This window comes from Macrobrachium nipponense, chromosome 44, assembly GCF_015104395.2.
Source record: "Macrobrachium nipponense isolate FS-2020 chromosome 44, ASM1510439v2, whole genome shotgun sequence".
Taxonomy (NCBI): domain Eukaryota; kingdom Metazoa; phylum Arthropoda; class Malacostraca; order Decapoda; family Palaemonidae; genus Macrobrachium; species Macrobrachium nipponense.
This window is the reverse complement of record NC_087221.1, coordinates 50419272-50446907: the sequence shown is the minus strand read 5'-3', so window position 1 is coordinate 50446907 and position 27636 is coordinate 50419272. Positions and strand designations below refer to the sequence as shown.

Below are 27636 nucleotides of genomic sequence, written 5' to 3'. Positions count from 1 at the left end.
AAAATCAAGAATGGAAAAAACGCTTTATGAACATATCTACACTTCTCTTTTCTTCGTCTCTCGATACACAGTCTAAATATGGTATGGAATATGTAAGGGGGGTGGGGGGAATATGTACATTCAAGAATGACCCTATATCATTATAGTATATATGAATAATCTGTCAACACCAAATTCTTTATTGAGGTATTCACTGACGTCTTAATATTACACTGTGAAAGCTATGTCATTCTATTGCTGTACTGCAAACGAGCTACACAGTCAGTACAACCAAAAGGGACCCAAAAACATTTATGAAAGTATTCAAAGAAGAGATCGTTGTGTGTAGACTTGAGTAAAGTAGGTTCGTCTGTTTCGTCTCACTTATTTCCTCTTATTTTCTTTCTGTCTGGGAGACAGGAAAAGCATTTCGAAATTGTCATAGACTCAGTGGCTTGTTACTCCACTCCACTGCTACTGCCCATTCTAAATGTTATTTATCGTTTCCCTGTCTTGTCAAAAAGAAACTTTTCCACCTGTATTTCTGAGGGATAAGGCATGTAGGAAACTTTGGGCTACCATTCTAATCCTTTCCTGCGAGCTGTTGGATGCTAGAACGAAAGAAATTGAATAGTAATTACATGTGAATTGAAAACACAATATTTTTGTTTTAAATAAATAAGTCCTTCGTAACACTTTCTGACTTTTGTGAAAACGCATACCCACTGCAGTTCGAGGTCTCTGCGAAGCTTTCTTTGATGATGAAGAAACAGTCGTGGAAAATTAACGAAGTCACATTTTTTTTTTGTAATTTATCGTCAGGATATCTAATTTCCTGAAGCCTCTTTTACAGATTAATTTAATCATCATGACTATACGCCAATTGTTTTATATCATGGAATAGAGAAACTTGTATATATATATATATATATATATATTATATATATATATATATATATATATATATATATATAAGCGAATACCACGGGAAAAATGATAGTCAGAAATCCAAGCGCTTTCGTCTTTATTCAGACATCGTCAGTAGCTCCTTGACGATGTCTGAATAAAGACGAAAGCGCTTGGATTTCTGACTATCATTTTCCCGTGGTATTCGCTTATTTATGAAGTCACGTGCATCTACTGTGATTTTTTAAGCTATATATATATATATATATATTATATATATATATATATATATATATATATATATTTATATATAAATTACAAGTGTTTGTCAGTTTCCCCTTCATCTGGTCGTTTTCAAAACCAACAAGAGGTAATTTGCAATTTTCTGGAATTTGAGAACAGCTGGACAATTTACATAAAATATCACGTTGTGTGGCAACACGGACATTTTGAAAATGAAAAGGAAGTCAAAATACAATGTTTGCAAACCGTCCAAATCGGGCCCTTCCTCCATGCTGTGATTTGAGATACACCTTTGACTTGCTTTAGAAAAACAACTTCAGGTATATGTAAAAAAAAAAAATCAAATAGTTTTCACCTCCGCGAAGTTAAAAACGCTTTTTCATTTTCCATCCACATAGTCGAATACATAATCAATATATTGAAGCGGTATATAGGGACACAAATTAACAGACGAAAGAACACTCATAAAAAAAAGTGATTTTGCTCAACTCTGATATCGAGTACGACAATTTCCATGTCGATCGCCTTTTCAGCAAACTCAGTTTCTATTAGGAATTCCTTCTTGCCTCAGGTACCACTTTCCTTATCCAACGAAATCTGCCTTCTTCCACGTCTGGCAGATCAGTGTCTTCAAATACTTTATCTTTTAAAGTCTACTAACCAACTACGGTGCTTTTTAATTTCTTCACTGGGCTCACTGAGAACATTTAGTAGTAACTCAACACACGAGACTGAATAAAAAAAATGATCTGCATCATACAGCAAAGGAGACAAATGCAATTCAGGATGATACTTCAGTTTGTCTTTTTGTGTCCATCGCAACAGTATCTCAGACGGGTAGCAAGGCCTTGGCAAGGACTGGATCTAAGTCCTCGCATCCCAACCTCTAACCTCGGGGGCACAAAGAAAGAGACGAGAGACACTTTCTCGCCTTGTTCCCCCTCTCCAAAACATAAACAAAAACTGACAAATAGAATAAAATCAAATATAGTCTTGACGTCGCAATCGTGTTGATGGCACTCAGTTACAAAGTATAATAATCTACTGTCTAACGTATCTTATATACGAAAAGTTCTTTATCATATTAATACTAGCAGTGTTGAGACTTACATTTTTACAAGCAATGATATGGTTGAGTTATTAGAGTTATGTACCTAGAGAGGAGAGTAAAGAGTCTACAGAACTCGCGACTCTTGGAACGTAAATACAGTAAGGCCAACTTATACAGGAAAAGGTCAGCATCTTTCTGTTGCTTGTCTAAACTGTGGACTTTTGGGTTGAGCATTGTCATGTTTCCTTACGTTTTCATATGGCAAAGAACAGGAACAAACACGTTGATATTGTTATTGCATTGCATTCTGTATGGGTATGGTCGCCACTCCACTCAATAGCTGGAGAAACTCTGGGTTGTCGAGGGCAGGAACAGCTAACTATATACAAGTACTGCTGGATGGGTGGACTTGTGACGGAATTCTGGCTTCTGAAGGGTTTCGTTTTCTCTCTCTCTCTCTCTCTCTCTTTTCCAAGTGACTCGTGAATAGAAATAGTGCTAAATGGAGAATAAAAGGGGAGCTAAGCATATGTAGGCAGAAATGGTGGTGATTGCTTTGTCACTAGGGCCGCAGCATTATTAGAGCCCCCATCAGCCCTAATGCCACGAGGGCACAGTTTCTGGTGAACCGACTGAGCAGCGAGTCAGACGCCCCCAGGGCAAAACCGCCGCTGTACTGCGTGTTGGAGGAGGACGCCCCTAAGGAGTTGTCGATGTCGTTGCTGTCGTGAAACCGGGGTTTGATCTCCGGGAGGGAGGCGCTCTCCGACGTGGGGATGGAGCGGCCCTTCTCCGTGTATTTCCTCCGGTAGAGCCAAGGGTCCAGGCCCGACCCCTCGTACGTCCCTCCCATCTTGAACACCTCGTTGTCCACAGCGTCCAGAGGAGTCAGGCCTCCCGGAACGAAGCCAGGTGAGGTTAGGTGGTTGTCGTCTTGGTCGACGCGATTCGTCTCGATGAAGGTGGGCAAGAGGCGAGGTGGTGTAGTCGTTGGGGGAGGAATGTCTGAAAAAGAGGAGGTTGTTAAAATTCTCAGTAATAAGAAAGGCGTCATTTTTGAGCAACATGAACTATTAATGTGCCAGCGGATCGTGTCGTTTGATTTCCCTGGAAGATCGACCTCAATGGCAAGTGCAGTCGAGGCATAAATGTTTCTAAGGCTGGTAACGTGGAGCTAAAAATAAATGATGTAACCGGTTTGAGCATCTGCAAACTTGAACTTGAGAAAATAAATGCTCATTTGACTCTATATAAAATAAACCTGGAAGCTAAAAACGCTACCAGTCAGTATCTAGCGTAGGGTGGCAAGTAGTAATTAAGGAACCATTCCCTCTTCTCTTCTTCTTCTAATTGAATACTTTTGCAAATAATGACCCCAAAAGACCCTCTGACCTAAATTCATATGAACTGAACCACTCCTTCTGCATTCATATATTCATTTTTCCATTCCTGACGCTGTCATTCCTTGGGTCCCCACGAGGTTCATTTTCCCTTCTTTTAAATTTCTGGCTAATTTTCCAATTTTCCACTGATTGATCGTACGCGTTTGGGAAGTAAACGAAAGAATTAGTGAGCAGAAGACCATCATGATTTCAATCTTGCTGATTACTCAAGATTTTCTTTCTGTTTTGATCATCTTTTTTATATAATATATAATATATATACGTATATATATATATATATATATATATATATATATATATATATATATATATATATATATATAAATATATGATAGTGTGTGAATGTGTTTGTGTGAGAGAGAGAGAATGCTGAAATGTGCAAAGCTCCTAGCTAGTTAGAACATAGCCCTGACAACGAAAATTAGATTTTCCAGTTATGATTCTTCTCTCTCAGCGTTTGACTATATCGGTCTGTGTTTGTTTTTTCGTTGAGAAAGATTAAAACTGCTTCATTAGCTAATGAGATATCGAAAGGCAAGTAACAATAATAAATAAATAAATAAATATATAAATAAATAAACATCATTATTCCTTATATTCACCTTTCCTTTTCGTTTACGTCTCCCAATTCAATCAATACATTTGATTAATCATTGTCTCTTGACTATTTCGTGACTTTAATGACGGGAGATTCCAAGGTACATCAAAAAGTCAAGTTCATTCTGAAGAGGTAAGGAGGCCTCAATATTTCGCTTATTCGCGAACTCAATTCTCTTTAAAGTTGACAGGAGATACGGAATCTATTCTTTATCTTTTGTCTCCGCCTCCCTGTGGTAGGTAGACTCTCATTCATTCTATATGGCACACAAGATTGATAAAAATATAAAAACATCAGGTTTATGGTTGTATACAAGAACTCATAACTTTTCTTATCATCTTAGGGGAGTCATTCTCTCTCTCTCTCTCTCTCTCTCTCTCTCTCTCTCTCTCTCTCTCTCTCTCTCTCTCATCCAATTCCAAAGGGTAACTCATCCTAAGTTAACCACGGAAACATTTAAACCGCTAATACGGGATCACCTTCAGGCAAACAAATGCAGGGCCATCAGTACTTTTACAAAACGAAAACACAAACACGCACACACACACACACACACACACGAGCGCGCGCACATACACACACACACACACACAAGGGTGGGTGATAATTAGGTAGTCACGGTGGCTTGTGTGCCCGGCTACCATGGAATGAGATTGCTCGAGGAGGAGGAGGAGGAGAAGGAGGAAGGGGGAAGGGGTGGAGAAGTCTCTTCTCTCTCTCTCTCTCTCTCTCTCTCTCTCTCTCACCTGCTCTTTCCCCCCACTCCTCATCTCATTCTTTCGTTCTTCTCCCTCCTAATCTGTGAGAATAGGAGTTTTCAACCCGCCGTCATATCTCGACTCTCGTCATCATTCTTATGAATTTAGGTTTATGCAAAGGAGGAAGTCGTTAAAGGTGGTGTTTGAGTCGAAGCTCATTTGCATGCCATTATTTCACTTCAGGTGTTTTTTTAAACTCCCGGTGCACGAACTCTCTCTCACTCTCTCTCTTACAAACACGCACATATATTCATACACACACATACATATGAAGGAAAGTTATAAACACTGTATCCGTGCACTAAGCCCATTAAATGGGAAAAATATTTTAGTGGGCTTCCTACAACATATATATATATATATATATATATATATATATATATATATATATATAATATATATATATATAATATATATATATATATATATTTATAAGATTATAAGTGTGCGTGTGTGTGTGTGTTTAGACTTCCAAGACTACGTAAGCAAATAATCATCTAGTTATAGTTCTGTTTCACTGAACCTACAGTGAGAAAATATTTCCTCCTCTACTGATTACAAAACCTTCATGAATTGCGAGTTAAGGAGTTCCCGATAACGTCATAGTAGTAACAAATCACACACAATGATAAAACAACACTGCTGAGTTACAATGTGGCCAAAGAAGACGACAGAGTACCATGATAAAAAAAAAAAAACAACACACACACACACAGGACAATTTCTGAAGATTCACTTACATTATAAGACACGAATCTTTTATTCAAAAGGAAAAAACTGTAATCAGGAATATGATGTAACACTGTAGTAGTTGTTGTTTGAGATTAAGCAGGCCTTATGCCAGCACGGACTCTTGTTCATAGAGCAGCCCGTAGGATTTTAAACACTGTAAGGTTTTTTCTTCGCTATTCAAGTTATGGACACTTTATGAAAGATGAATTTCCGTCTTTAATTGTCTAACTTGACTGGATCTGAATATCCTCTCCTTTTGAAATATAACCTGATGACAAGGAAAGCTTGATATCTAAAGAGGGTTTTGGCAATTTCTCTTATTATGCCTTTGTGATTGTATGTCCTAGGGTTACAAAAAGGATATATCTTCACCAAACGTCAGTAAAATAGTTCCTTTTTTTTTTAGAAGAGACCCAAGGAATGAAAAAATAAGAAAATGTCGACAACAGAAAAACAAAGATGTTAAAAATGCAGCCTAAGTTAAATCCGATAAACCTCTCTCTCTCTCTCTCTCTCTCTCTCTCTCTCTCTTCTCTCTCTCTACAGAGTGGTGTAATTGTTAAAAAAAAAAAAACATGCACTACTCTCCTTGTCAAAACTATGAAAGTGCATACATAACAATTGACAGGAAGATCCCACGGATTGTGGAAAACACGACTACAATATCTTTGAAGCATCTTGATACACCACTATCCTGTCGTCCAACCCGTCAGTGTTTGGTTTACAAGTAACATAAGAAAGGATCTCTGACATAAAAACAACAATGTTGATGTTGGAATCCAATCATTGTTAGCATCACAGGTAACGTAAGAAATGATCTCTGACATAACAACAACAACAGCAACAATAAACAAATACTCACAGTAAACGTTGATGTTGGAATCCACTTCGCCGATGGAATTTTTGGCGACGCATGCGTAGTTGCCGATATCGGCTGCCGTGAGGTCCCTGATGGTCAGCCGCATGTGAACAGAATAGCCGCCGGGTTTGTTGTGCTCCTCGCTCACTTTGTACTTCGAGGACGACATCAGCATCTCGCCTGGAGGGAGAGGGAGACATAGAAGAAGAAGAAGAAGAAGAATACGGGAAATATGGTTGGGAAGTCTAGTCCCTTCGAGAATGTTTTGTTCAGTCTATTTCTTTTGTAGAAGAAGACGAGAAATATGGTTGGGAGGTGTTAGTCTCTGTTTTCATGGAGGGATTAGGCTGGATAGCACTAGGCCTATACCCGTGTATAAGGAACACACTGCACGGCTAAAGGATAGATTAAATGCTGCATAATTCCATAGAGAAAAGGTTTGCAGTCGCATATTTCTCTATAAATTTCAAAGGTCGAGGTCAGATTGACTCCAGTGACCAAAATGAGAAAGGCATTACATGGGCCTAACTAGACTTAGGAAAATTAGCGGCAAAAGCAATATCATTTAAGCAAAATGCCGCCACCTGATACAGACTAAAATCAGCTGCTGTAACGGACGGACAACCCCCGGCCCCCGCCCCCAAGTCAAGACAAAGAGGACCTATAGCCCTTACCGTGCGAATTACTCCAGAAGGTCACCGGCTTCGGAGAGGCCTCCACTTTACACTCCAGCGTCACGTCCGTCCCGTAAGGGGACCCAATCAGCTGGTTCGGCACGTGGATGATCGGATGGACTGAAATGCAGTTTTGGGGCGGAAAATGAATTATTTTTTTCTTCGTGATGAAAGCATGAAATTCATTTTAGACGTCGAATTCGGCCAGAAAACTGTTTGAAAATAAGCCCAAAACCTTATTATTTTGATTAAAACAGATTCACTGAAATGCTGTGTTGGGGGGGAAACTGAATTAATTTTTTCTCCGTAATAAAAGCATGAATTTCATTTATACTCGAATTGCAAAACTGTGAAATAAGCCAAACTTTATGATAACAATTTAACACCAATAAATTAATGTTTTTAACAGAAGAATTTGAGCGAATAACTAGTTTGTTTTGACATAAATCAGAATTTAACACCAATAAAATATTGATTTCAACAGATGAAATTGGGAGAATAACTATTTTTTGAAAACAAATTCATGACCGGATATGTAAAAGGAACAAATATGTTATAGCAAGATCATAATTACATATGTAAAATAAACAATAAGTCAGTATTTGGAGACCAGCAGGCCCACCCCCCCCCACACCCAAAAAAAAAAAAAAAAAAACAAACCCACCCACCCACACACAAATAAATTACAGCCAAGAGTTCTAAAGGTACTGCGTGTTGTAGTAAAAAAAATTGTCATCCTTTATATTACTGTTGAGTTCAGGCATTATGGAGACGAGATCACTAACTATGACACCACAGTGTTCCGCGGAACTTACAGTGGACGTGTAGGAGAACTCGCTTGGAGACCTGCGGAGGAACTTTGTTTTGGGCGATACACAGATAGGCCCCCATGTCGTCCCTGGACACTCGCCGTAGGGTCAAGGCCTCTCCTTCCCACGATTGAACTGCGAGAGAGAGAGAGAGAGAGAGAGAGAGAGAGAGAGAGAGAGAGAGAGAGAGAGAGAGAGAGAGAGAGAGAGTTATTAACCACTTAGCAATGGGGAAAATAATGTACAATTATGCGACAAGAGTTTTAAACAATAGTTGTCTCCCTCATTACTCGTAAACTAAGAAAGATCGAGAGACGTTCTTTGTCGTCTGTCGAAGGGGAAACAAGGCATTATTAAAATACAAACTAGATAGGTCTGTTTAAAATCGTCCTACAGGCAAACAAAGGATAATAAATGTAAATTATGTGATAACACTTCTTATAATAGGAGAACACATGTGAACTACATGAGAGAGGGATAATCATCTAAAAATTCTAACAGTTTCACAAATCATAAACGTCAGATAAAAGGTAAAAGTTCCAAAAATACGTGTCTTCCTACGAGCTATTTTTATGTCAGAAACAGCAGGCAACTTGAAATGCAATGATGGAACTGATAATGTAATGATGACAGTAAATGCAATTTACTTTTACGAGAGTCAAATCAAAATAGCATATAAGAGCGGCAGAAAGAAAGAAAACGGGAGGCAGACGGGAGAAAGAAAACGAGAAACTTCAAACACCCACCTTGCTTGGCACTGTGACCGTCGGAAATCGTGATGTTGGCACTGTCCTCCCTGATCCAGGTCACGGAAGGTTTCGGGTGACCCGTGGCGACGCATTTCAGCGTCGCCATCTCGCCCTCCGTGACGACCACGTCCCCTGAGCTCATGTCGTCGTCTATCTCTGGAGGGCGGAGCACTTCCAGGAATCCCATCTGGAAGAGAGGCAGGTCTACAGATTATAGTTTCGATGTGAATTATGCACAGCCAACCTTGCAATTACTCACTATAAGACCATTTAGTATTACTCGTTTTTATTACGTTAAAAAATAACCCGCACAGTGATAATTATTGACTAGCATAAACAAGTAAAAACTGCGCCGAAGAAATCCAGTTTTCTGCACAGCGTATGATCAAGGCCACAGAAAATATCTATTTTTCGGCGGTCTCGGTGTGATGCTGTATGAGCCGCGGCCCACGAAACTTTCACCACGGCCTGGTGGTGGCCTATCCTACATCGTTGCCATATGCACGAGTATAGGTAACTGTAACCTTAAATAAAATAAAAACTACAGAGACTATAGGGCTGCAATTTGGTATGTTTGATGATTGGAAGGTGGATGATCAGCACAGCAATTTGCAGCCCTCTAACCTCAGTAGCTTTTAAGATCTGAGGGCGGACAGACAGACAAAGTCGGCACAAAAGTTTTCTTTTACAGAAAACTAAAACAAAATAAAGAAACTTACGTATCATTATGGATAAAACGAGTAAATTATTCTGATTAGAGGCTGAGGCAAACCATTTAACATCAGTGGATGATCTTGTTCCTTCGTAAAATCACAATTTGTTTCATCTTTCCAACTTGTTTACTCACTATTTCTAAAGACTGAATGAGGTTTGCATTCCTTAAAACTCCTATATTCATCAGCTCCAAAAAAGTATCAATTTATCGCATCAAGAATGCATTTTCCTGAGAGTTCCCGTATTAATGTAAGATTTTTAATTTAGAAAAAATTATCAATTTGTTTAGGGAGAGCAAAAGCTGGCAAAGATATACTACTCTCCAGTCAGCTGTGATCGCGAGAGGTGACTCTGAGCATCAAATTGTAAATTCCAATGTCAGGTTCACTACACCTACATCGCTGTCCCATTTCCCATCCAGTTCTTCAGTTATTCTGTTTGATGCAAATGCAGCTCCTACCAACACCCCCTTCGGGTGTCCGGGTAACTGGGGTAACTTGGGGAGATCGAGTAACTCAAAATTGGGTTTAACTCTGCTTCTACTTCTGTTCAGAATATCGCGAGAATTTACGCGAGTATCGATCTAAAAAAATTCGAGTACTGCATCTTTCGCTTCCCTACACGACAGGTAATTCGTCTAGCCAATAAAAACCTCTCTCTCTCTCTCTCATACGTATATATATATATATATATATATATATATATATATATATATATATATATATATATATATATACTGTACATAAAAATTATACATATATACAAATATCATATATATATAATATATATAATATATATATTATATATATATATAGTATATATATTAATATATAATATTATAATATATATATATATAGATATATATTATATATATATATATTATAGATAGAGAATTAGATATCCTGGCACAGATAAATTGATAACTATTATACCTAATATAATATATTATATCTATATATATATATAATATAATATATATATATAATATATATATATATATATATATCTATAAAATATATATATATATATATAATGTCATATGATACACACACATATATACATATCAATATAACACATACATACAATCTAACCACGTAAACAAGCCAAACCGATAAGAGTCAAAATGATAATGAGCGGGGGTAAACGCAGTAGAGAGAGAGAGCGAGGGGGGCGGAGCGGAGCGGGGGGCGGGGGGGCGGGGGGGGTGGGAGACAGAGCGGCCGGGGATAAACGGCGTGGATGCGACCTAAATTGCAGCTTCTCAATCAAAGCCGCTGAGGGACACCTGGGCCAGCGCATATTTTTTTATATATATTATTTTCGCCCCGTGTGTTCCGAAGGTTCATCTTTAAATGGGCAAGTAAATTATCCCCCTTTGCCACTGAAGTGTCCAGATTTAAAAAAAACAGAAAAAAAAAGTTTTCTTGGGCGAACCGGTAATCTCTCTCTCTCTCTCTCTCTCTCTCTCTCTCTCGTATCTAGGAATCTTTCTATATACGTTCACCTGCTCACAAATTAGAGCAAGTATAGTTCTGCTTCAATGATAAAGCTCCTTCAATATATTTTTTGGAGTTCTTTCCTACGTAATGACCCACTAGTGTTTCCGGGGGGGGGGGGGGGGGGGGGGGGGGGGGTCGTATCTAAGAGTTGATTATTTCGTGGGGGTCACTGTGATATTTCCAGTCTTTTGTCTTGATGTTTTTAAGGTAATCCCCAAAAGGGGTTGTACTAAACACGCCAGAAACGTGAGATACACACACCGAGGCTAAAACCATAAGGGGTCACTCACTGTCTAGTATAGATCCTGTTTCTTAAAATTATTTTTTATTGTTTGATAATCATCAAGGATCATACCAATTTCCTATACATAGCATCGACATGGTCTTCAATCAAGGCTAAACAAATAGGGCAAATCTGGAGAATTATTTACAGAACCCATCATAATTGTGTGCAAGATGTCTTTTCACCGGATAACTCACATTGGTCAAAGTACACGAACAGCAAGTAATGGACAGAAAAGGTGTTAAAATAGAGACAGGCAAGGTGTTAACATAGAGACAGAAAGTACGTTAAAATAGAAACAGAAAAGGTGTTAAAATAGAGACAGAAAAGGTGTTAAAATAAAGATAGAAAAGGTGTTAAAATAGAGACAGGCAAGGTGTTAACATAGAGACAGAAAGTACGTTAAAATAGAAACAGAAAAGGTGTTATAAAATAGATACAGAAAATGTGTTAAAATAGTCACAGGAAATGTGTTAAAATAGACTGAAAATGCGTTAAAATAGAGACAGAAAAGGTGTTAACATAGAGACAGAAAGTACGTTAAAATAGAAACAGAAAAGGTGTTAAAATAGACACAGAAAATGTGTTAACATAGAGACTGAAAATGCGTTAAAATAGAGACAGAAAATGTGTTAAAATAGACAGAAAAGGTGTTAAAATAAAGATAGAAAAGGTGTTAAAATAGAGACAGGTAAGGTGTTAACATAGAGACAAAAAGTACGTTAAAATAGAAGCAGAAAAGGTGTTAAAATAGACACAAGAAATGTGTTAAAATAGAGACTGAAAATGCGTTAAAATAGAGACAGAAAAGGTGTTAAAATAGAGACAGAAAATGTGTTAAAATAAAGATAGAAAAGGTGTTAAAATAGAGACAGGCAAGTTGTTAACATAGAGACAGAAAGTACGTTAAAATAGAAGCAGAAAAGGTGTTAAAATAGAGACTGAAAATGCGTTAAAATAGAGACAGAAAAAGTGTTAAAATAAAGAAAATGTGTTAAAATAAAGATAGAAAAGATGTTAAAATTGACGTAGAAAAGGTGCTAAATTAGAGACAGAACAAATGTTAAAATAGACAGAGGAGATGTTAAACTAGACAGAGAAAAAACGTTAAAATACATACAGAAAGGGGGTTAAAATTGAGACAGAAAGGGTTTTAAAACAGAGACAGAGGAGATGTTAAAACAAATACAAAAAATGCGTTAAAACAGAGACAGTAAAGGTGTTAAAATAGAGAAATAAAAAGGTGTTAAAACAGAGACAGAAAAGGTGTTAAAATAGAGACAGTGCTGTTCCTTTGTCAGTAGACATTCGTTTAATTAACCTGTCATATAAAGCATATATATATATATATATATATATATATATATATATATATATATATATATATATATATATATATATATATATATATACATACACGTCTGAGAAACGGAATCTAGTCAACGTAGCCACACCCGAGAACTGAAACAGGTTACTAAAGGCCAACAGCAGCGGCGGAGCACTTCTGTAGTATAGGTGTAGCTACTGGGGTGGGGGTTTGGGGGGGGGAGGCTAGTACTCAGCCCGTCATAAATATTCAATTACTTTTAATCATGCCGGCCCTTTGAACCCGGAGTTGAATGGTTATCTTCCCTAATGGATGTCATGTGAGATGCCTTTAGTGGGGGCGCCTGAGACGCGTTTCCAGCCGCCATTAATTGAATCTCGACTGTAAATATATATATATACATATATATATATATATATATATATATATATATATATATATATATATATATATACATATATATATATATTTAGTGTGTGTGAGTGAATTCTGAAGACCTTTGTCAACAATCTGTTTAGGGAGAGTATAACTTTATGTTACATCAAACTTGTAATTTGGACGAATCACGTGTGCTCCTCTTATATTTCCTATTCACAGCATGCGTGGATGTCTTTTACCTCTTCTCCTCTCTCTCTCTCTCTCTCTCTCTCTCTCTCTCTCTCTCTCTCTGTGCGCGAATACACATGCAGATTATGTTTCCTTTTCTTTTCTGTTCAATGCCGCTTTCTTTAGCCCAAGAGGAATATCATTGTCATTATTTTATGAAAATACTCGTGATTTCAGAAAAAGAAGTTACCATCACGGTAACACGCAAGCTAACAGCTGCTGGAGAGAGAGAGAGAGAGAGAGAGAGAGAGAGACGAGAGAGAGACGCGAGAGAGGACAGGCCAGTGGACGAATGGACTGACGGACAGACAGAAATCTCGTCAGGGGGTAGGGGGGCGGGGGGCGGCGGCGGACGAAGAGCTGCCTTCCACACGTCATCATCGGAGAGAGAGAGGCAAACTTTTAAATAGAGGCGGTAAATTGTGTCCCAGGGACGTCGGCATCGGAATCATAAATGAAGTGATAAAGTTATAATTGGCGGCCGGACATCTGCCGCGCTCGCCACAGCTGGGCCCAACGTCCACCAACGGCCGCCGAAAAACTGGCCCCGGAGAGACATTATGGTGTGTCGCGGGGGGGGGGGGGGGGGGGGGGGGGGGGTGGGGGGGGGGGGTGGGGGGGGGGGGGGGGGGGGGGGGGGGGGGGGGGGGGGGGGGGCTCCCCGCCCATTGGAGGAGCCTGGTGGTGGTTGTGTGGACACTTTACTGACGGATAAGAGATACTTCGCTCCGCTCCTCTTCCTCGACGATTTCTCTCCTCTCTTGATATTTTCTTCATTCTTTCTTCTTTTACCGCTCGTCGGATTGCGGCCTTTTCAGATAAGGGTGTTTCGTGACGACCGTCGATATTATTATTAATTTGCGTCTTCCATTAGCCCCAGGGAGTTGGCTGGCATGTGTTGCCAAAATACGGTGCTGTGGAAGGAGTTTGGAAGGTTTTGTCCCGCACTTTGTGTCTGAGGTTTTTTTTTCAGCGTGACGTTTACGAGTTCGTCACACATCCGCTGAGGTTTTTTATTTTCAGCGTGACGTTTACGAGTACGTCACAAATTCGCTGAGGTTTTTTTTTCAGCGTGACGTTTACGAGTACGTCACAAATTCGCTGAGTTTTTTTTTTTTTGTTTTTTTTTTTTTCCAGCGTGACGTTTACGAGTACGTCACACATTCGCTGAGTTTTTTTTTTTTTTTTTTTTCAGCGTGACGTTTACGAGTACGTCACAAATTCGCTGAGTATTTTTTTTTTCCAGCGTGTCGTTTACGAGTACGTCACAAATTCGCTGATCTTTTTTTTTTTTTTTTTCAGCGTGACGTTTACGAGTACGTCACCAATTTGCTGAGTTTTTTTTTGTTTTTTTCAGCGTGACGTTTACGAGTACGTCACCAATTTGCTGAGGTTTTTTTTTCAGCGTGACGATTACGAGTACGTCACAAATTCGCTAAGGTTTTTTTTTTTCAGCGTGACGTTTTCGAGTACGTCACAAATTCGCAGTCTTTCAGTAAGGTTGGACCTTACAGAGTCAACATACTATTAAAGTTTACAGATATCACAGAGATGATGACCAAACTACATATGAAATCAATTCAAATTTAAATATACATAAACTAGTTGAAAGTAGACAGCACCATTATTATTATTATTATTATTATTATTATTATTATTATTATTATTATTATTATTATTATATTATTATTATTATTATTAACACGAAGCATAAAATTCCTAACTAAACAAATGGTGCTTTGCGGCATCTACCAATAGACTTGGATAACCAAAAATACAATAAAAAATCAAATCTAAATATACTTAGAATAGTTGAAAATATACAGCACCGTTATTATTATTATTATTATTATTATTATTATTATTATTATTATTATTATTATTATTATTATATTAATATTAACATGAAGCATAAAATTCCTAATTAACAAATGATTCTTTGCGGCATCTACCAATAGATTTGGATAACCAAAAACAATGCGCCCTTTGGTATTGTTATTAAATCTGTTCATATTAAAGATCGAGACACGAAAACACTTTAAATACAAAATAATATTCTTCACACCGTCCTTTCTGTTCCAAACTTCAATGTCTTCTAACATAATCCTCAACCTTGCGTTGCATGTGGCCAATTCCCTTTAACAGCTGTCCAACTCACTTAACACTATGTAGCTCAAATCGGAATGGAACATAAAATTTAGGCCAAAGCCCACGAGCTGGGTACCTACGAGGTCATTTAGTTCTGGAAGGTGAAACAGGAGGAAAACCTCAAAGTAGCTGCGCTATTAAGAAATTGTTAAAGAAGGTGGACAGTAAGATGTGAAAGAGAATACGAACGGGGGTGCAGTAAAAGGAATAAAAAGGGATGCAGCTGGAGGGTTGGGGGGCGAGGGGACGATGCAAAGACTACAGGCACCTCTTGCACAACCTCCCAAAGAGGGTCTTTTCCTATGTGGTAGATGAAGTAGGGTACATGAGGTATGCTGCAAAGTACGTTCTGCTCCCAATATATACTATATATATAGATATATATATATATATATATATATATATATATATATATATATATATATATATATGTATGTATATATATATATATATATATATATATATGTATATATATATATATATATATATATATATATATGATATATATATTATATATATATATATATATATATTAATAAAATCGCCAATACTTTATCCTCGAATCAATTACATCCTCGTCTCCGCACGGCTTCGGAATCTCAGTGTGAAAGTGTTCGTCAGCTTTAAGACTCATGCGTTAATAGGCTCCTCTTGTAGTCTTCAGTCGTGCTCGATTCGATCATAAAATATTAGATTTGATATCAGATGAAAATTGAATAAATTCGCAAAAAGGGTGAGGGTGGGGGGGGGGGGGGTTATGTGAGAGGCCTTTTTGCGCTACAAGGAACGATGACGTAGTAGATCCATTACGTTAATCGTATGAGAGAGAGAGAGAGAGAGAGAGAGAGAGAGAGAGAGAGAGAGAGACTTCTGGGGTCATAGTTTGAACAAACTTTAATCTACACTACATGAGACTGACTGTATATCATTCTCACAAACTTTGGCTCTTTCATTCTAGAGAAGAATTTTAAATTTTAAAGAGTTTTTTTCTACGTATTCCTACACAAAATTCTGGCCTCCTACTATGGCCTCTTGCTGCCAGAGCTGTTTTGGAGAGGGTATTTAAAAAGCTCCGCCCTATTTTTATGAGATATTAATCCTACGCTTCAAGGAGAGCGTGGCACCAAATTTGAACAACGTTAAATATCCTTTTCACGTGATGCTTCGTTTCAATTTTGGTTCAACCTGACTCACTGGTTCTGGAGAAGAAGAGCAAAATGTGGAAAGTTTATGCCAGACAAACAGGTCACAGAAAAAAAGAGAGAGAGCTTTAAGCTCAAATGAGCTATAAAGCAATTCCCTGTAAAAATATTGCTCATGCTGTGTAAACAGCCAGATGACAGGCAAGGCATCGCGAAGCAGAAAAAAAAAAAGAAAGGCGCTGGAAGCTGAGAAAGGCAATTTCCAATGAGATCAGGTCAAGTGCCAAAAGAAAAGACCTGAGAAGAAATAATATGACGTTGGTCTATCATCGTATCGAGTCTTTGGCAAATGAATTTCATATGACAGGAGATGAGAGAGAGCATTGGCTTAACTCTAAGTGAAAGTCGTTCTTTGATAAGATCAAAGAGCTGCTGGATGAATGAAGTCCACAGCGAATGAAGAAATCGCCTGGAAGTATCTGAGAGCGAAGAAGGAATAAGACGAATTACAAAATGGACTCTAGGACGTTGAAAGCATGATGGTCTAAAGTTACTTATGAATCAGACGTTGAAAGAATGGTCTAATGTTTCTTATAAATCCGACGTTGAAAGAACGATGGTGTAATGTTATTTATGAATTAAAGTCAAGATTCCTTATTCTATATATGTAATACACAGACGTACCCATACATAAATTAAATACGTATAGATATTTTGGATATTGCAACTTGATCAGGTAGTTGCAACTCGAAGACGAATCAGTTTAAATTTTGAGCGTGTTTGTAACAACGCGTTTTCGCTGAGTTTTAAAAAAATAACTTCATTCTTTGTGCGTTACAAAGGGGTCCACGTCATACTGAGCCAGGCATTTCCTGTAATACCTTCCTTGCGTGGATATCTCGTGTCGTATTAAAACACACGGATTTAATTCTCATTTTGCCACATAACTAATAAAGGTACATCGGCTCCTGACGGCGTTTGAAGGAACGAAAACCAAATACGGTTGTAAGTAGTTTTCATACAGAAGATAACAATTTTCACTTTGTTAATTCGTGCGATCATTTTCATTTTAAAAAGGAGAAAGAATCACGACTTTAACGTTAGTGATATCTAGTATGCAAATTAAGCAGAGAGAAAATGATAATCTCTTTCATTCTTCCGTTCAACTCTTAAATAAGAAAACGTTGGTAAGTAAAAAAAAAAAGAAAAAAAAAAAAAAAAAAAAAAAAAAAAAAACCAAGAGGGAACATTACGTTCCTGACAACTTTTGGACCCCCGAATTACTTCAAGTATAAACTAATGATTTTCGTTTTTATCTATCTGTCTATCAACATTTCTATCTATCTCAATATATATATTTATATATATATATATATATATATATATATATATATATATATATATATATATATAATATTTTTTTTCCTGCTTAACGTATGCAACATATATGCATGTAATTATGTGCAAGCTGCATAATGCCTTGCCTATTTATAAGAGAGAGAGAGAGAGAGAGAGAGAGAGAGAGAGAGACAGAGACAGAGAGAGACCATATCTTCCGTCAAGATTAATCAGTATTCTTGGATCGAGTCGTAGCGTTTGACCAAAAGTCCCCTAAACTCAGAATGGCAGCAACAGCCTCCTCCTTAGTTCTTTCATAATTTCTTCACTTGTCTGGGAGGTTTGTTTTTGAGGGGAAATAGGAAGAGAGGGAGGGAGGGATGGGGGCCTTAATAGGGAAAAGGAGGAGTGGGGGAAGGGGGGAGGGGGTATTAGTAGGATGAAGAGGAAAACTGAAAAACTGAAAGAAGTAGAAGAAGAGACATTCAGGGGTTGTAGCACTGATGTGTTATCTATCCCTTCTGGAGTTGGTAACGCTGTCAAATGATATTCTCACGGACACATACCAGACATTTAGCCACTGTCGAACTGCAACTTTGTTTATCTGCTCGTGTTTAATATACTCTATATTGCAGTTCTGGCAATGATTGTTTTTTTTATATATACTGCTATATATTATAATATATATATATATATATATATATATATATATATATTATATATAATATATATATATATATATGCTTTGTCCATTGAATGTGTGACGTCACAAGGCCACATCCATCTGGTTTCTAAAGCAAGTGAACGAAACTTTGCAAGAGAAACAGTCAATCTGAACATATAGCTCCTATGCCTGACGTCGTATTCCAAAGTCTATGCGATTAATATTGCAATATTATAAAAAAAAGTCTTCCATCTTTTTATTTACATCCTTAAAAATGCTGATACTGGACGTGGGGATCTACATGTTATGATTTAATTCAATATTTTCATTTATAAAAAATGCGCTAATATTTGCATATGACATTCTATCTAACGCTAAAGTTGAAAATATATTTGAACGGAAGAATAAGTTATATCAGCAGTTTTTCACATGAATTTACTGAATTGCAGGCAATCTTACAAGAAAGAACACGAGGACTTTAATTTCATCTAACAATTACTAAGTACTGCATTTCCGTCCTGAGCTGTCTTAATTTACGCGACTCCATAATTAAATGCCAGCAATTTATATCAAGGAGTGTTTATTGGCTATTTAGCATTTCGGTGTAATTTGCATAATATTCTCAAATTAACTTCTCGCACAATACCAGGAAGTCTTTACCGCGACTGAAATCATAATTACAATAATGAAATTTGTCGAGATTCAGTGGCTGAAGGGTGGCCAGCGGACATTATGGTTCATAAACTCTTATCGCTATTTATTTTTCGTGGTTCTCTCACGCCAGATCATTCCTGGTTTCGTACGTAACTATACTCGAGTTCATCTGTCCATCCGCCTGTGGTGTTTGCGTATGGTAACACTGCATCCCGGGCTTTACATAGTTACATTGCTTACATTCAACAATAATAATAATACCCTATTTCGAATATTAACGGTGTAATTCGCATACTGTAATTTATTAAAATACTTTTCAGTTGCAAATGTACTCCCAGATATCCTTTTATTTACCTAAAACTTACACTTAGCGTAACTATTTAAAGCCCGGGACGCAGTGTTACCATGCGAAAACACCACAGGCGACTGAACAGATGGAAAAAAACAGAGTATAGTTCATTGCCCTGACCTGTAAGTATCGCATATCTGAGTTTACAAATGGTGCCATACAATTCTTCGGAAAAATTGCGCAGAGATCAATCAATAATTGGAAAAGGATAATGCGACGCCACAGATGTCACGCATACAATTAAAGATTGGTGTTATGCGTCAAGTTTATTGGCCTGAGGTGTTCTACCTCTCTGCCACAATAATAATAATAATAATAATAATAATAATAATAATAATAATAATAATAATAATAATAATATTGAAATTTGAGTCATTTAGCGGAAATGCGATAAATTATACGTAGAAGGTTTCCATGAATCACCATCACTACTACTACTACTACTACTACTACTACTACTACTACTACTACTACTACTACTACTAATAATAATAATAATAATAATATAATAATAATAACAATAATGAAATATTACTCATTCCAAGATTAAGAATAGGACACTTACAACTCTGAAGACGTTGCCGATCAGGAATAATAATAATAATAATAATAATAATAATAATAATAATAATAATAATAATAATAATAATAATAATAATAATAATAATAATAATAAAGAGAAGTGTAACCAATGACTGGATTCCGTAAGAAAAAAAATTATCCTTAATATCCTTGAAAATGAATATTGGCAAAAAATTTAGGCTAAATAGCACTTCATGTTGTGGGTCACTCAATTCATCATGAGTCGTAAGTTATTTAGCTGTCTCAAATATTTCTAGCATACCAGAGAGACTTGAATATCTTATAAAGTACATTCTTTTTTTTTAAGAACCATCCAAAATATCAATTTTAGTCTACACCCATTTACGAATTAAACCTAACGGCTTCCATATGTTCCAAGGAGACATACACTAGGTGGTATTACGGAACAGATGGAGTTAAGTACAAATAAATAAATAAACACAGAAAAATATACACACATACAACTCGATGGGAAAGTTATCTCGTTTCCTTACTAGGATTAAATTGCTCCGCGCAGACTTCCTTTATATTCAGGCTCCCGGAGCATTTGGCCGCGGGCTAAATCCAAAAACAAGAGTTTTATTGAAAAGAGAAATACACGTGTCCTTGACATTAAAGCTATGAGACAAACCCACCCTCCCCTCCCCACCCCTTCCCCCCTTTTTTTCTTAATATGAGGCTGGAAACCAAGGCATCTGGAGGAAGGGAATTTTTTTTTTTTTTTTTTTTTCTTTTTTTTTTTTTTTCTGGTATATGGTACGGCCAAATTTTCGGGAATTATCGTCGAATAAGAATCCTCATATGATAAAAAAAAAGAAAAAAAAAAAGTTGGGAAGCATGGCTACTTTCGAAACCGAAAATCGCGCCGAAATAAAACCATCATCAGCGGCGGGGGTGGGAGGGGGGAGGAGGAGCTGGGTGGGTCTTATGGGTGGGAGAGGGTTTATGGGGGAGGGGTGGGGAGGGGAGTGTGGGTGCGTTCGCTGCGCTGCGATTCAGGTCACGTCCGGCGTCGCCGCCAATACTCACACGCCAACAGACTTATCGCACCAGAAAATGCATCCAGAAACAATATCTCAAGCGCCAGGCTCACCCAAGGCCTTTCCAGGCCTCCTCTCCTCCTCTGTTTTTTCCTTTTTTTTCTCTCTTTCTCCCTCTCTTTCTCTTCTTTTTTTCTCTCTGTCTTTTCATCTCATGCCATCCCACCCACTTCTTTCTCTCTTCTTCTTTCTCTCTTTTTCTATAAGCGGGAGTGTAATATTTGTTCTGGCATCTTTTGGGATGCTGGAGATTTGGCTGGATAAGGACAAAAAAGAAGAAGAAAAAATAAAGATTGTGAAAGGACGGGGAAGAGGAAAAGCGTTTGGAGAGAAGGACGCACGTGGCTGCAGGGATCTTGATGAAGATTGCAATGAAAAAAAAAAAGATAAAAGGAAACGTTGATATCTGTGCCCCAGGAGCCCCAAAGAGAAGACATAGTATTATGCTGGTAGTCTAACAGATTTCTAACACCCGCTTTTTTTGTTTAATAAAATATTGACACTGACACTGATTTCTTACGAATGCTGTTTCCCTTCAGCCATCCTGCCTAATCACGGGTATTCAAGGATGATGTTAGTACACACACACACACACATACACACACAAATAGGTAAGCCATCGCGGTGTTCACTCAGAATTTACGATATGTCTGTCATTTATATCTTGCGTTTTAAAACACTAATTTACGACAGGAAGTTAATCAAATTTTAAGGGAAACGGCTTGCTACGGGAAAAGTGATGCTATCTGAGTTTGGTATGAAGCGATTTCTCAGCAGGGGAAAACTATTTGATATTTTCATTCACTTGAAGAGATTACTTATTTGACAAAGCCAATGTACACGAATACTTTTTCTCAACTGAAGATACAAAAAAAAAAAAAAAAAAAAAAAAAAGTGGAGATTTCTTGGACATTTTCCCTTAACCTAAAAAGTATTCTTCATTACTGAAAAAATAATCCAATGTCATGATAATATTCCTTTATATAAGTTCACGAATAATTCATCTCAATTGAAGAGGCCACATTTTTCAAAACGAGTCAAATATGACAATTTCAAAGTACTGTCCCTTTATCAAATAACAAACAATCTAGTCATGAAAAAATATTTATTTAATAGAAAAGTTACGATTCATCACTTATTATTCAGTTATTTATTTATTCCTTTTTTTATAACCTTACCTGAATAACCTTACCTGACTTCATAAAAAATATTTCTTTAATAGAAAAAGTTACGATTCATCACTTTTATTTAGTTATTTATTTATTACTTACTTTTTTTATAACCTTACCTGACTTCATAAAAAATATTTCTTTAATAGAAAAAGTTACGATTCATCATTTATTATTTAGTTACTTACTTATTTTTTTTATTAAAACCTTACCTGACTTTTCATGGGATCTGTGTTGATCTGGCACATGTATGGCCCCTTGTCGTCCTCTGTGACTTCTTTAATTACCAGGTGCCAAGTGGAGTGATCATCGAAGTTCACATGGACGCGAGGATTGTGAGTGATGACGTGTGTGTGGATCGCTTGGATGGCCTTCGTGTCCGCCTTCACCCAGCCTACCTGTAGTGGGTTTAGCAAATTGAGTGTTAAGACAAGTTTTTCGAATTGCAATGGGTTTATGGATCGTAAGGCATGTTTTTCGACTCGCTATGGGTTTAGAAAAGGGTATGTCAAAATAAGTTTTTCGATTTGCAATAGGTTTATGGAATGTTGAGACATGTTTTTCAATTTATGGATTTATGGAATATTAAGACAAGTTTTTTTTTCTTTTGACTTACAATGGGTTCATGGAATGTTGAGACACGTTTTATTTTGACTTGCAATGAGTTTAGAGAAGGAAATGTTAAGATAAGTTTTTACACTTGAAATGTTGAGACAAGCTTTTAAACCTGCACTGGGTATATAATTTATAGAATGTTTGAGAATAGCTTTTCGACCTGCAACAGCGTTAAAGAATGTTAAATAAGTTTTTCGACCTGCAATGGGTTTGAAGATAAGAAGATCAGAAGCCTTCTTCGACCTGGAATACAGTTAAGGATGTTACAGAATGTTAGACAACTGGAAAGGAAGTGTACGAACATACTCAGTGACTATACTCTGTTTTTTTCCCTCTGTCCATCCACCTGTGGTGTTTTCGCATGGTAACACTGCGTCCCGGGCTTTAAATAGTTACGCTATGTATAAGTTTTAGGTAAATAAAAGGATATATGAGTGTACATTGTCAACTGAAAAGTGTTTTAATAATGTACTGTATGCGAATTACACCGTTCATATTCGAAATAGGATATTATCTAAAGCCCGGGACGCAGTGTTACCATGCGCAAACACCACAGGCAGATGGACAGATGAAAAAAACAGAGTGTAGTGTATATGCTTGTACATTAAAGTCGACACCTGGCATATTATAAGTTGGATTAAATTCGTCGTTGAATAAAGTGGTCAGGGTAAGTTATCGCGTACGTCAGAAAAATAAATCAATATAAAATGGTAAGACCAACGGCAACAGCTGGATAATGGCCTCTTCACTCCAGCGAAGTCCGATTGAAGCAGAGAATCATATGAGGCCATGTTAACCCCAATAGCAATAGGTTCTCAAGGCTGTTGAAATAAGGAGCCAGGAAAAGGCTGTTAAAATCAGGAGACAGGGAAGTACGAGAGGACGACGATACCAAAGCTCGGCAGTAGAGGGAAAGAAACAGCTACTGAGACGTGAAGTCTCTATAGTGTTAATGATTTCCACAGAGAAAATAACTGGAACTTGCTATAAATGATTAGAAGCTAACAAAGATCATGTCATTGTCAACTCGGAAGGTGATCAATACTATGGAAAGGTATTTATGATGTTGCTGGACAAATTCCACAACAAATACATGAATAAATATATAAATAAATAAAAGACATCCAGTTAACCACAGGACATTAGATGGACAAATAACTGAATAAGCGGAGGACAATCACTGGAAAGCGTCCAAGAGTTCTCTTCAGAAGTGTTAAAAACACTTTGGCAGATTGCTGAAAGTAGTGGGTACGACTTAACCCAGATTTATAATATTAAAGGAGATTATCCCGTTAGGGAGGAAGGGTATGGGGTTGAGTGGGGGGAGGGTGGAGGGGAGGGTTGATGAGGGGGTTGGGAGGGGAAGGATTGAGGCTGGGTGGAGGCCTCCTTGGAAAAAAGATTTCAAGAAAAGCCGATTACGGTTGAAAAAAAGATTAGCGAACGAAATAGATTTTTGGAACGGAGAGAGTGAACGGAATAAATGATGGGGTTGGAATAATGGATCCTCAATTGACTTTTTTTTTTTTTTTTTTTTTTGTATATTGACGTTTTGACCTGAGGGCTTTTGAGGGCTAAAATGGGGGGTTTATTTTCCGTTTTAAGTTCCCCCATATCTCTTAAATATATAGGCAATCTGTCGGTTGATAAGTGCATTTCTCAGACTTTCGGTGTCTTTATAAAGATCATAATATGAGATAGGATGCCAGGATATTCTTTGGTGCAAATGTATACTGTTTTTTTTTGTGGGGAAAAGAAATGAGAGAGAGAGAGAGAGAGAGAGAGAGAGAGAGAGAGAGAGAGAGAGAGAGAGTATATAAAAGTCGAATCAGTGCCACTTAAAAGAAGTATTGGGTAATCTGAACTAAGAATGAATTATTTGTCGAAAGGAAGCTAACAACTTCAAGATCTTCAATTCCAAGTCAACTGGTACGTGTTAGACAGAAGCCAAGAGAAACTAAGTAATTCCTGACAACGCCATTACAGGACGAGCGTTAATACGTTTCTCCTGATTCAGATAAACTTTCTATATTTTTTTTACCATGTCATTTCAATGAGGGAACTTCTGAGAACGAGGACAAGGCAATAAACTGAAGAGAGACTCACAAAGACTCCCAGAGATTTACAAAGACTCCCAGAGACTCACAAAGATTCCCAGAGACATAAAGAATCCAAGAGACTCACACAGATCCTAGAGACTCACAAAGACTCCCAGAGACTCATAAAGAATCCCAGAGACTCACAAAGACTCCTAGAGACTCGCAAAGACTCACAGAGACACAAAGAATTCAAGAGACTCACAAAGATCCCAGAGACTCACAAAGACTCCTAGAATCCCAGAGACTCACAGCATCCAAAAGACTCCCAAAGATCCCCAGAGACTCACAAAGACTTCCAGAATCGCAAAGACTCACAGCGTCCAAAAGACTCCCAAAGACTCCCAGAGACTCACCCTATAGCCTCCAAGGTGTCTGACGAGACAGGTGAACTTGGCGTCTCGTCCCCTGGCTACTGTGACGTTGGTGACAGGACCAGAGAATTCGGGAGAGAAGCACACAGCTGAAAATGAAAAAAAAAAAAAAAATATCAAAAAACAAATTTAGAGTTGAAACATATTAGGAGTTGAAGTGCATGTCTGAATACTCTGATCGTAATAAGGCATTAAATGGAGTTGGCTTTTTTTTTTTTTTTTGAGACCGACTAATCGATATGTAATGAGGGCAAATGGAACAGAACCTGACCATGTAGATAGATAATCAGGGAGTTATGAAGTTTTTCTCATTAACGGCTGATTGAAGTATTCCTTTTTCTCTTACAGATATAATAGATTCCTCCCTACTCTCTCTCTCTCTCTCTCTCTCTCCCTCTCATCCATTTTATGTTAGCATATACATGTATTTCATACACACATATATATATGTATATATATATATATATAAATATTATATATATACTATATATGCGAGAAATATAAGCACGGTACTTTAGAAATTAAAAAAATGAAATAACAAAAACATGTATAATATTAATAAGTAATTAGCTGAGGGTATATTAAGGGTTCCGTTAAGAATATTTATATATAAGAATATATAAACAGAAATTTAAAGCATATTAATTCACTGTCAACTTGTACTGGTATAGCATCGCATAATTATGTATATGCTACAAGTCTTTTTCCATCTATTTCATCAAGTATTTTGGGATGCGGTTGCAAGGCCCACCACACAAATGATCAAGGGGATCACGCGTTCAAGGAGTCTGGCTTTCCCGGTGGTCACCTCTCCAAGGACTGACCACGACCAACGTTGCTCGATGAAATCATTTGATCAGACGTATAATTTCTGCGACCATGCAAAACTGTACATACAACAGATACACATCCATGGGTGTAAATGATGCTGGATTTTCTAATGTATTATCAACGTTTTAGCAATTATATGCGAGGGAAGTGATAAGTTGTTTATTTGTTTGTTTGTATGTATGGTGTTTTTACATTGCATGGAACCAGTGGTTATTCAGCAAAGGGACCAACGGCTTGACGTGACTTCCGAACCACGTCGAGAGTGAACTTCTATCACCAGAAATACACATCTCTCACCCCTCAATGGAATGCCCGAGAATCGCATGCTAAGACCATACCGATCACGCCACTGAGGAGCGGAAGTGATAAGCGCTGATTCTCATTTTGTATATTATTCTTCGATGGTCGAAATTCACATCCGTTTGAAGAAACAATAAATAATCACGACTTGGTTTTATTTCTACGCACTGTCGCGTTCACTTGTGTAATAAAGCACAAATCGTTCCACACTTGTACATGTAATTATTATAAGATTTATAAGACTCAGTATATCAATAAGAATATATATATTTCTTTAAATTACATCACATCATAACTAATTTCTCGTGTTAAATAAAAGACACCAACAAAGAAATAGCAGTATAATGGCATAATGAAATCCAGCGAGACTACACACATCCCTTTCTGCTTAGAGACAGAAACAAATGTCTCACAGTCTCTCTCTCTCTCTCTCTCTCTCTCTCTCTCTCTCTCTCTCTCTCTCTCGTTGAAGGGTGACACTAAGTCCCCTGAGAAACAGGGAAAAAAATGGCCGCAAAAGAAAAAATAAAAGGAAAGAAAAGAAGCAGAGCCACTAAGCATTTAGGCACTGCGGAAGATGAGAGGACGACAGACAACAGAGTGAATAATTAGCCAGCATTATGCAAAAACCTTTTCCTTCCTCACCCCCACCTCCCCGGCCCCCTTCTCTCTCTCTCTCTCCTCTCTCTCTCTCTCTCTCTCTCTCTCTCTCTCTCTCTCTCTTCTCGGGAAAGCGGCTCTCTCTCTCGACCGCTATCTAACCGCTAAACCGAACCCTCCTTCTAGTCTTCCATTCCATAACTCACGGCCTGGTTCCTTAAAACCCAGTCGTCTGGTTCCAAAAACTCACTCAGTGTCCTGGTTCCACAACTCGTCGTTGTCCCTTCTTCTTCTTCTTCTTCTTCATCTTCTTCTTCTTGAGATGCCCGTACTCTGTTACGTCCGTTTAAAAGAGACCTTTGTTCCGCGCCAAGGATTTGAAGATTTTCGAAGCTCTACTTAGACGTCTACCGCTATTTTTTTTTTTTTTTTATCTTTCGTTATTGCATCCCCCTTGAAATTTAGTCATGATGAGAATCATCTCTTTCAGTCATTTATTTAGTTCCTGTAGCAGCGTAGATATCCTAGATACGTTTATCGTAAT

General features: G+C 37.5%; 1 protein-coding gene across 8 annotated transcripts in view; it reads right to left on the bottom strand.

Annotated features, from left to right (window-relative positions):
* Nucleotides 1-1162: 1162 nt before the first annotated feature.
* Nucleotides 1163-27636, bottom strand: part of LOC135204350 (lachesin-like) — a 238990-nt gene continuing 212516 nt past the window's right edge. For all 8 annotated transcript variants that reach the window (XM_064234547.1, XM_064234542.1, XM_064234541.1 and 5 more), the window contains 7 exons: nt 25344-25450; nt 22489-22674; nt 8759-8948; nt 8019-8147; nt 7204-7323; nt 6533-6709; nt 1163-3184 (listed from right to left, as the gene is read on the bottom strand). In XM_064234547.1, the coding sequence (XP_064090617.1) occupies nt 2742-3184; nt 6533-6709; nt 7204-7323; nt 8019-8147; nt 8759-8948; nt 22489-22674; nt 25344-25450 (1352 nt within the window). In that variant the 3' untranslated portion in view covers nt 1163-2741. The remainder of the gene's footprint in view (nt 3185-6532; nt 6710-7203; nt 7324-8018; nt 8148-8758; nt 8949-22488; nt 22675-25343; nt 25451-27636) is intronic.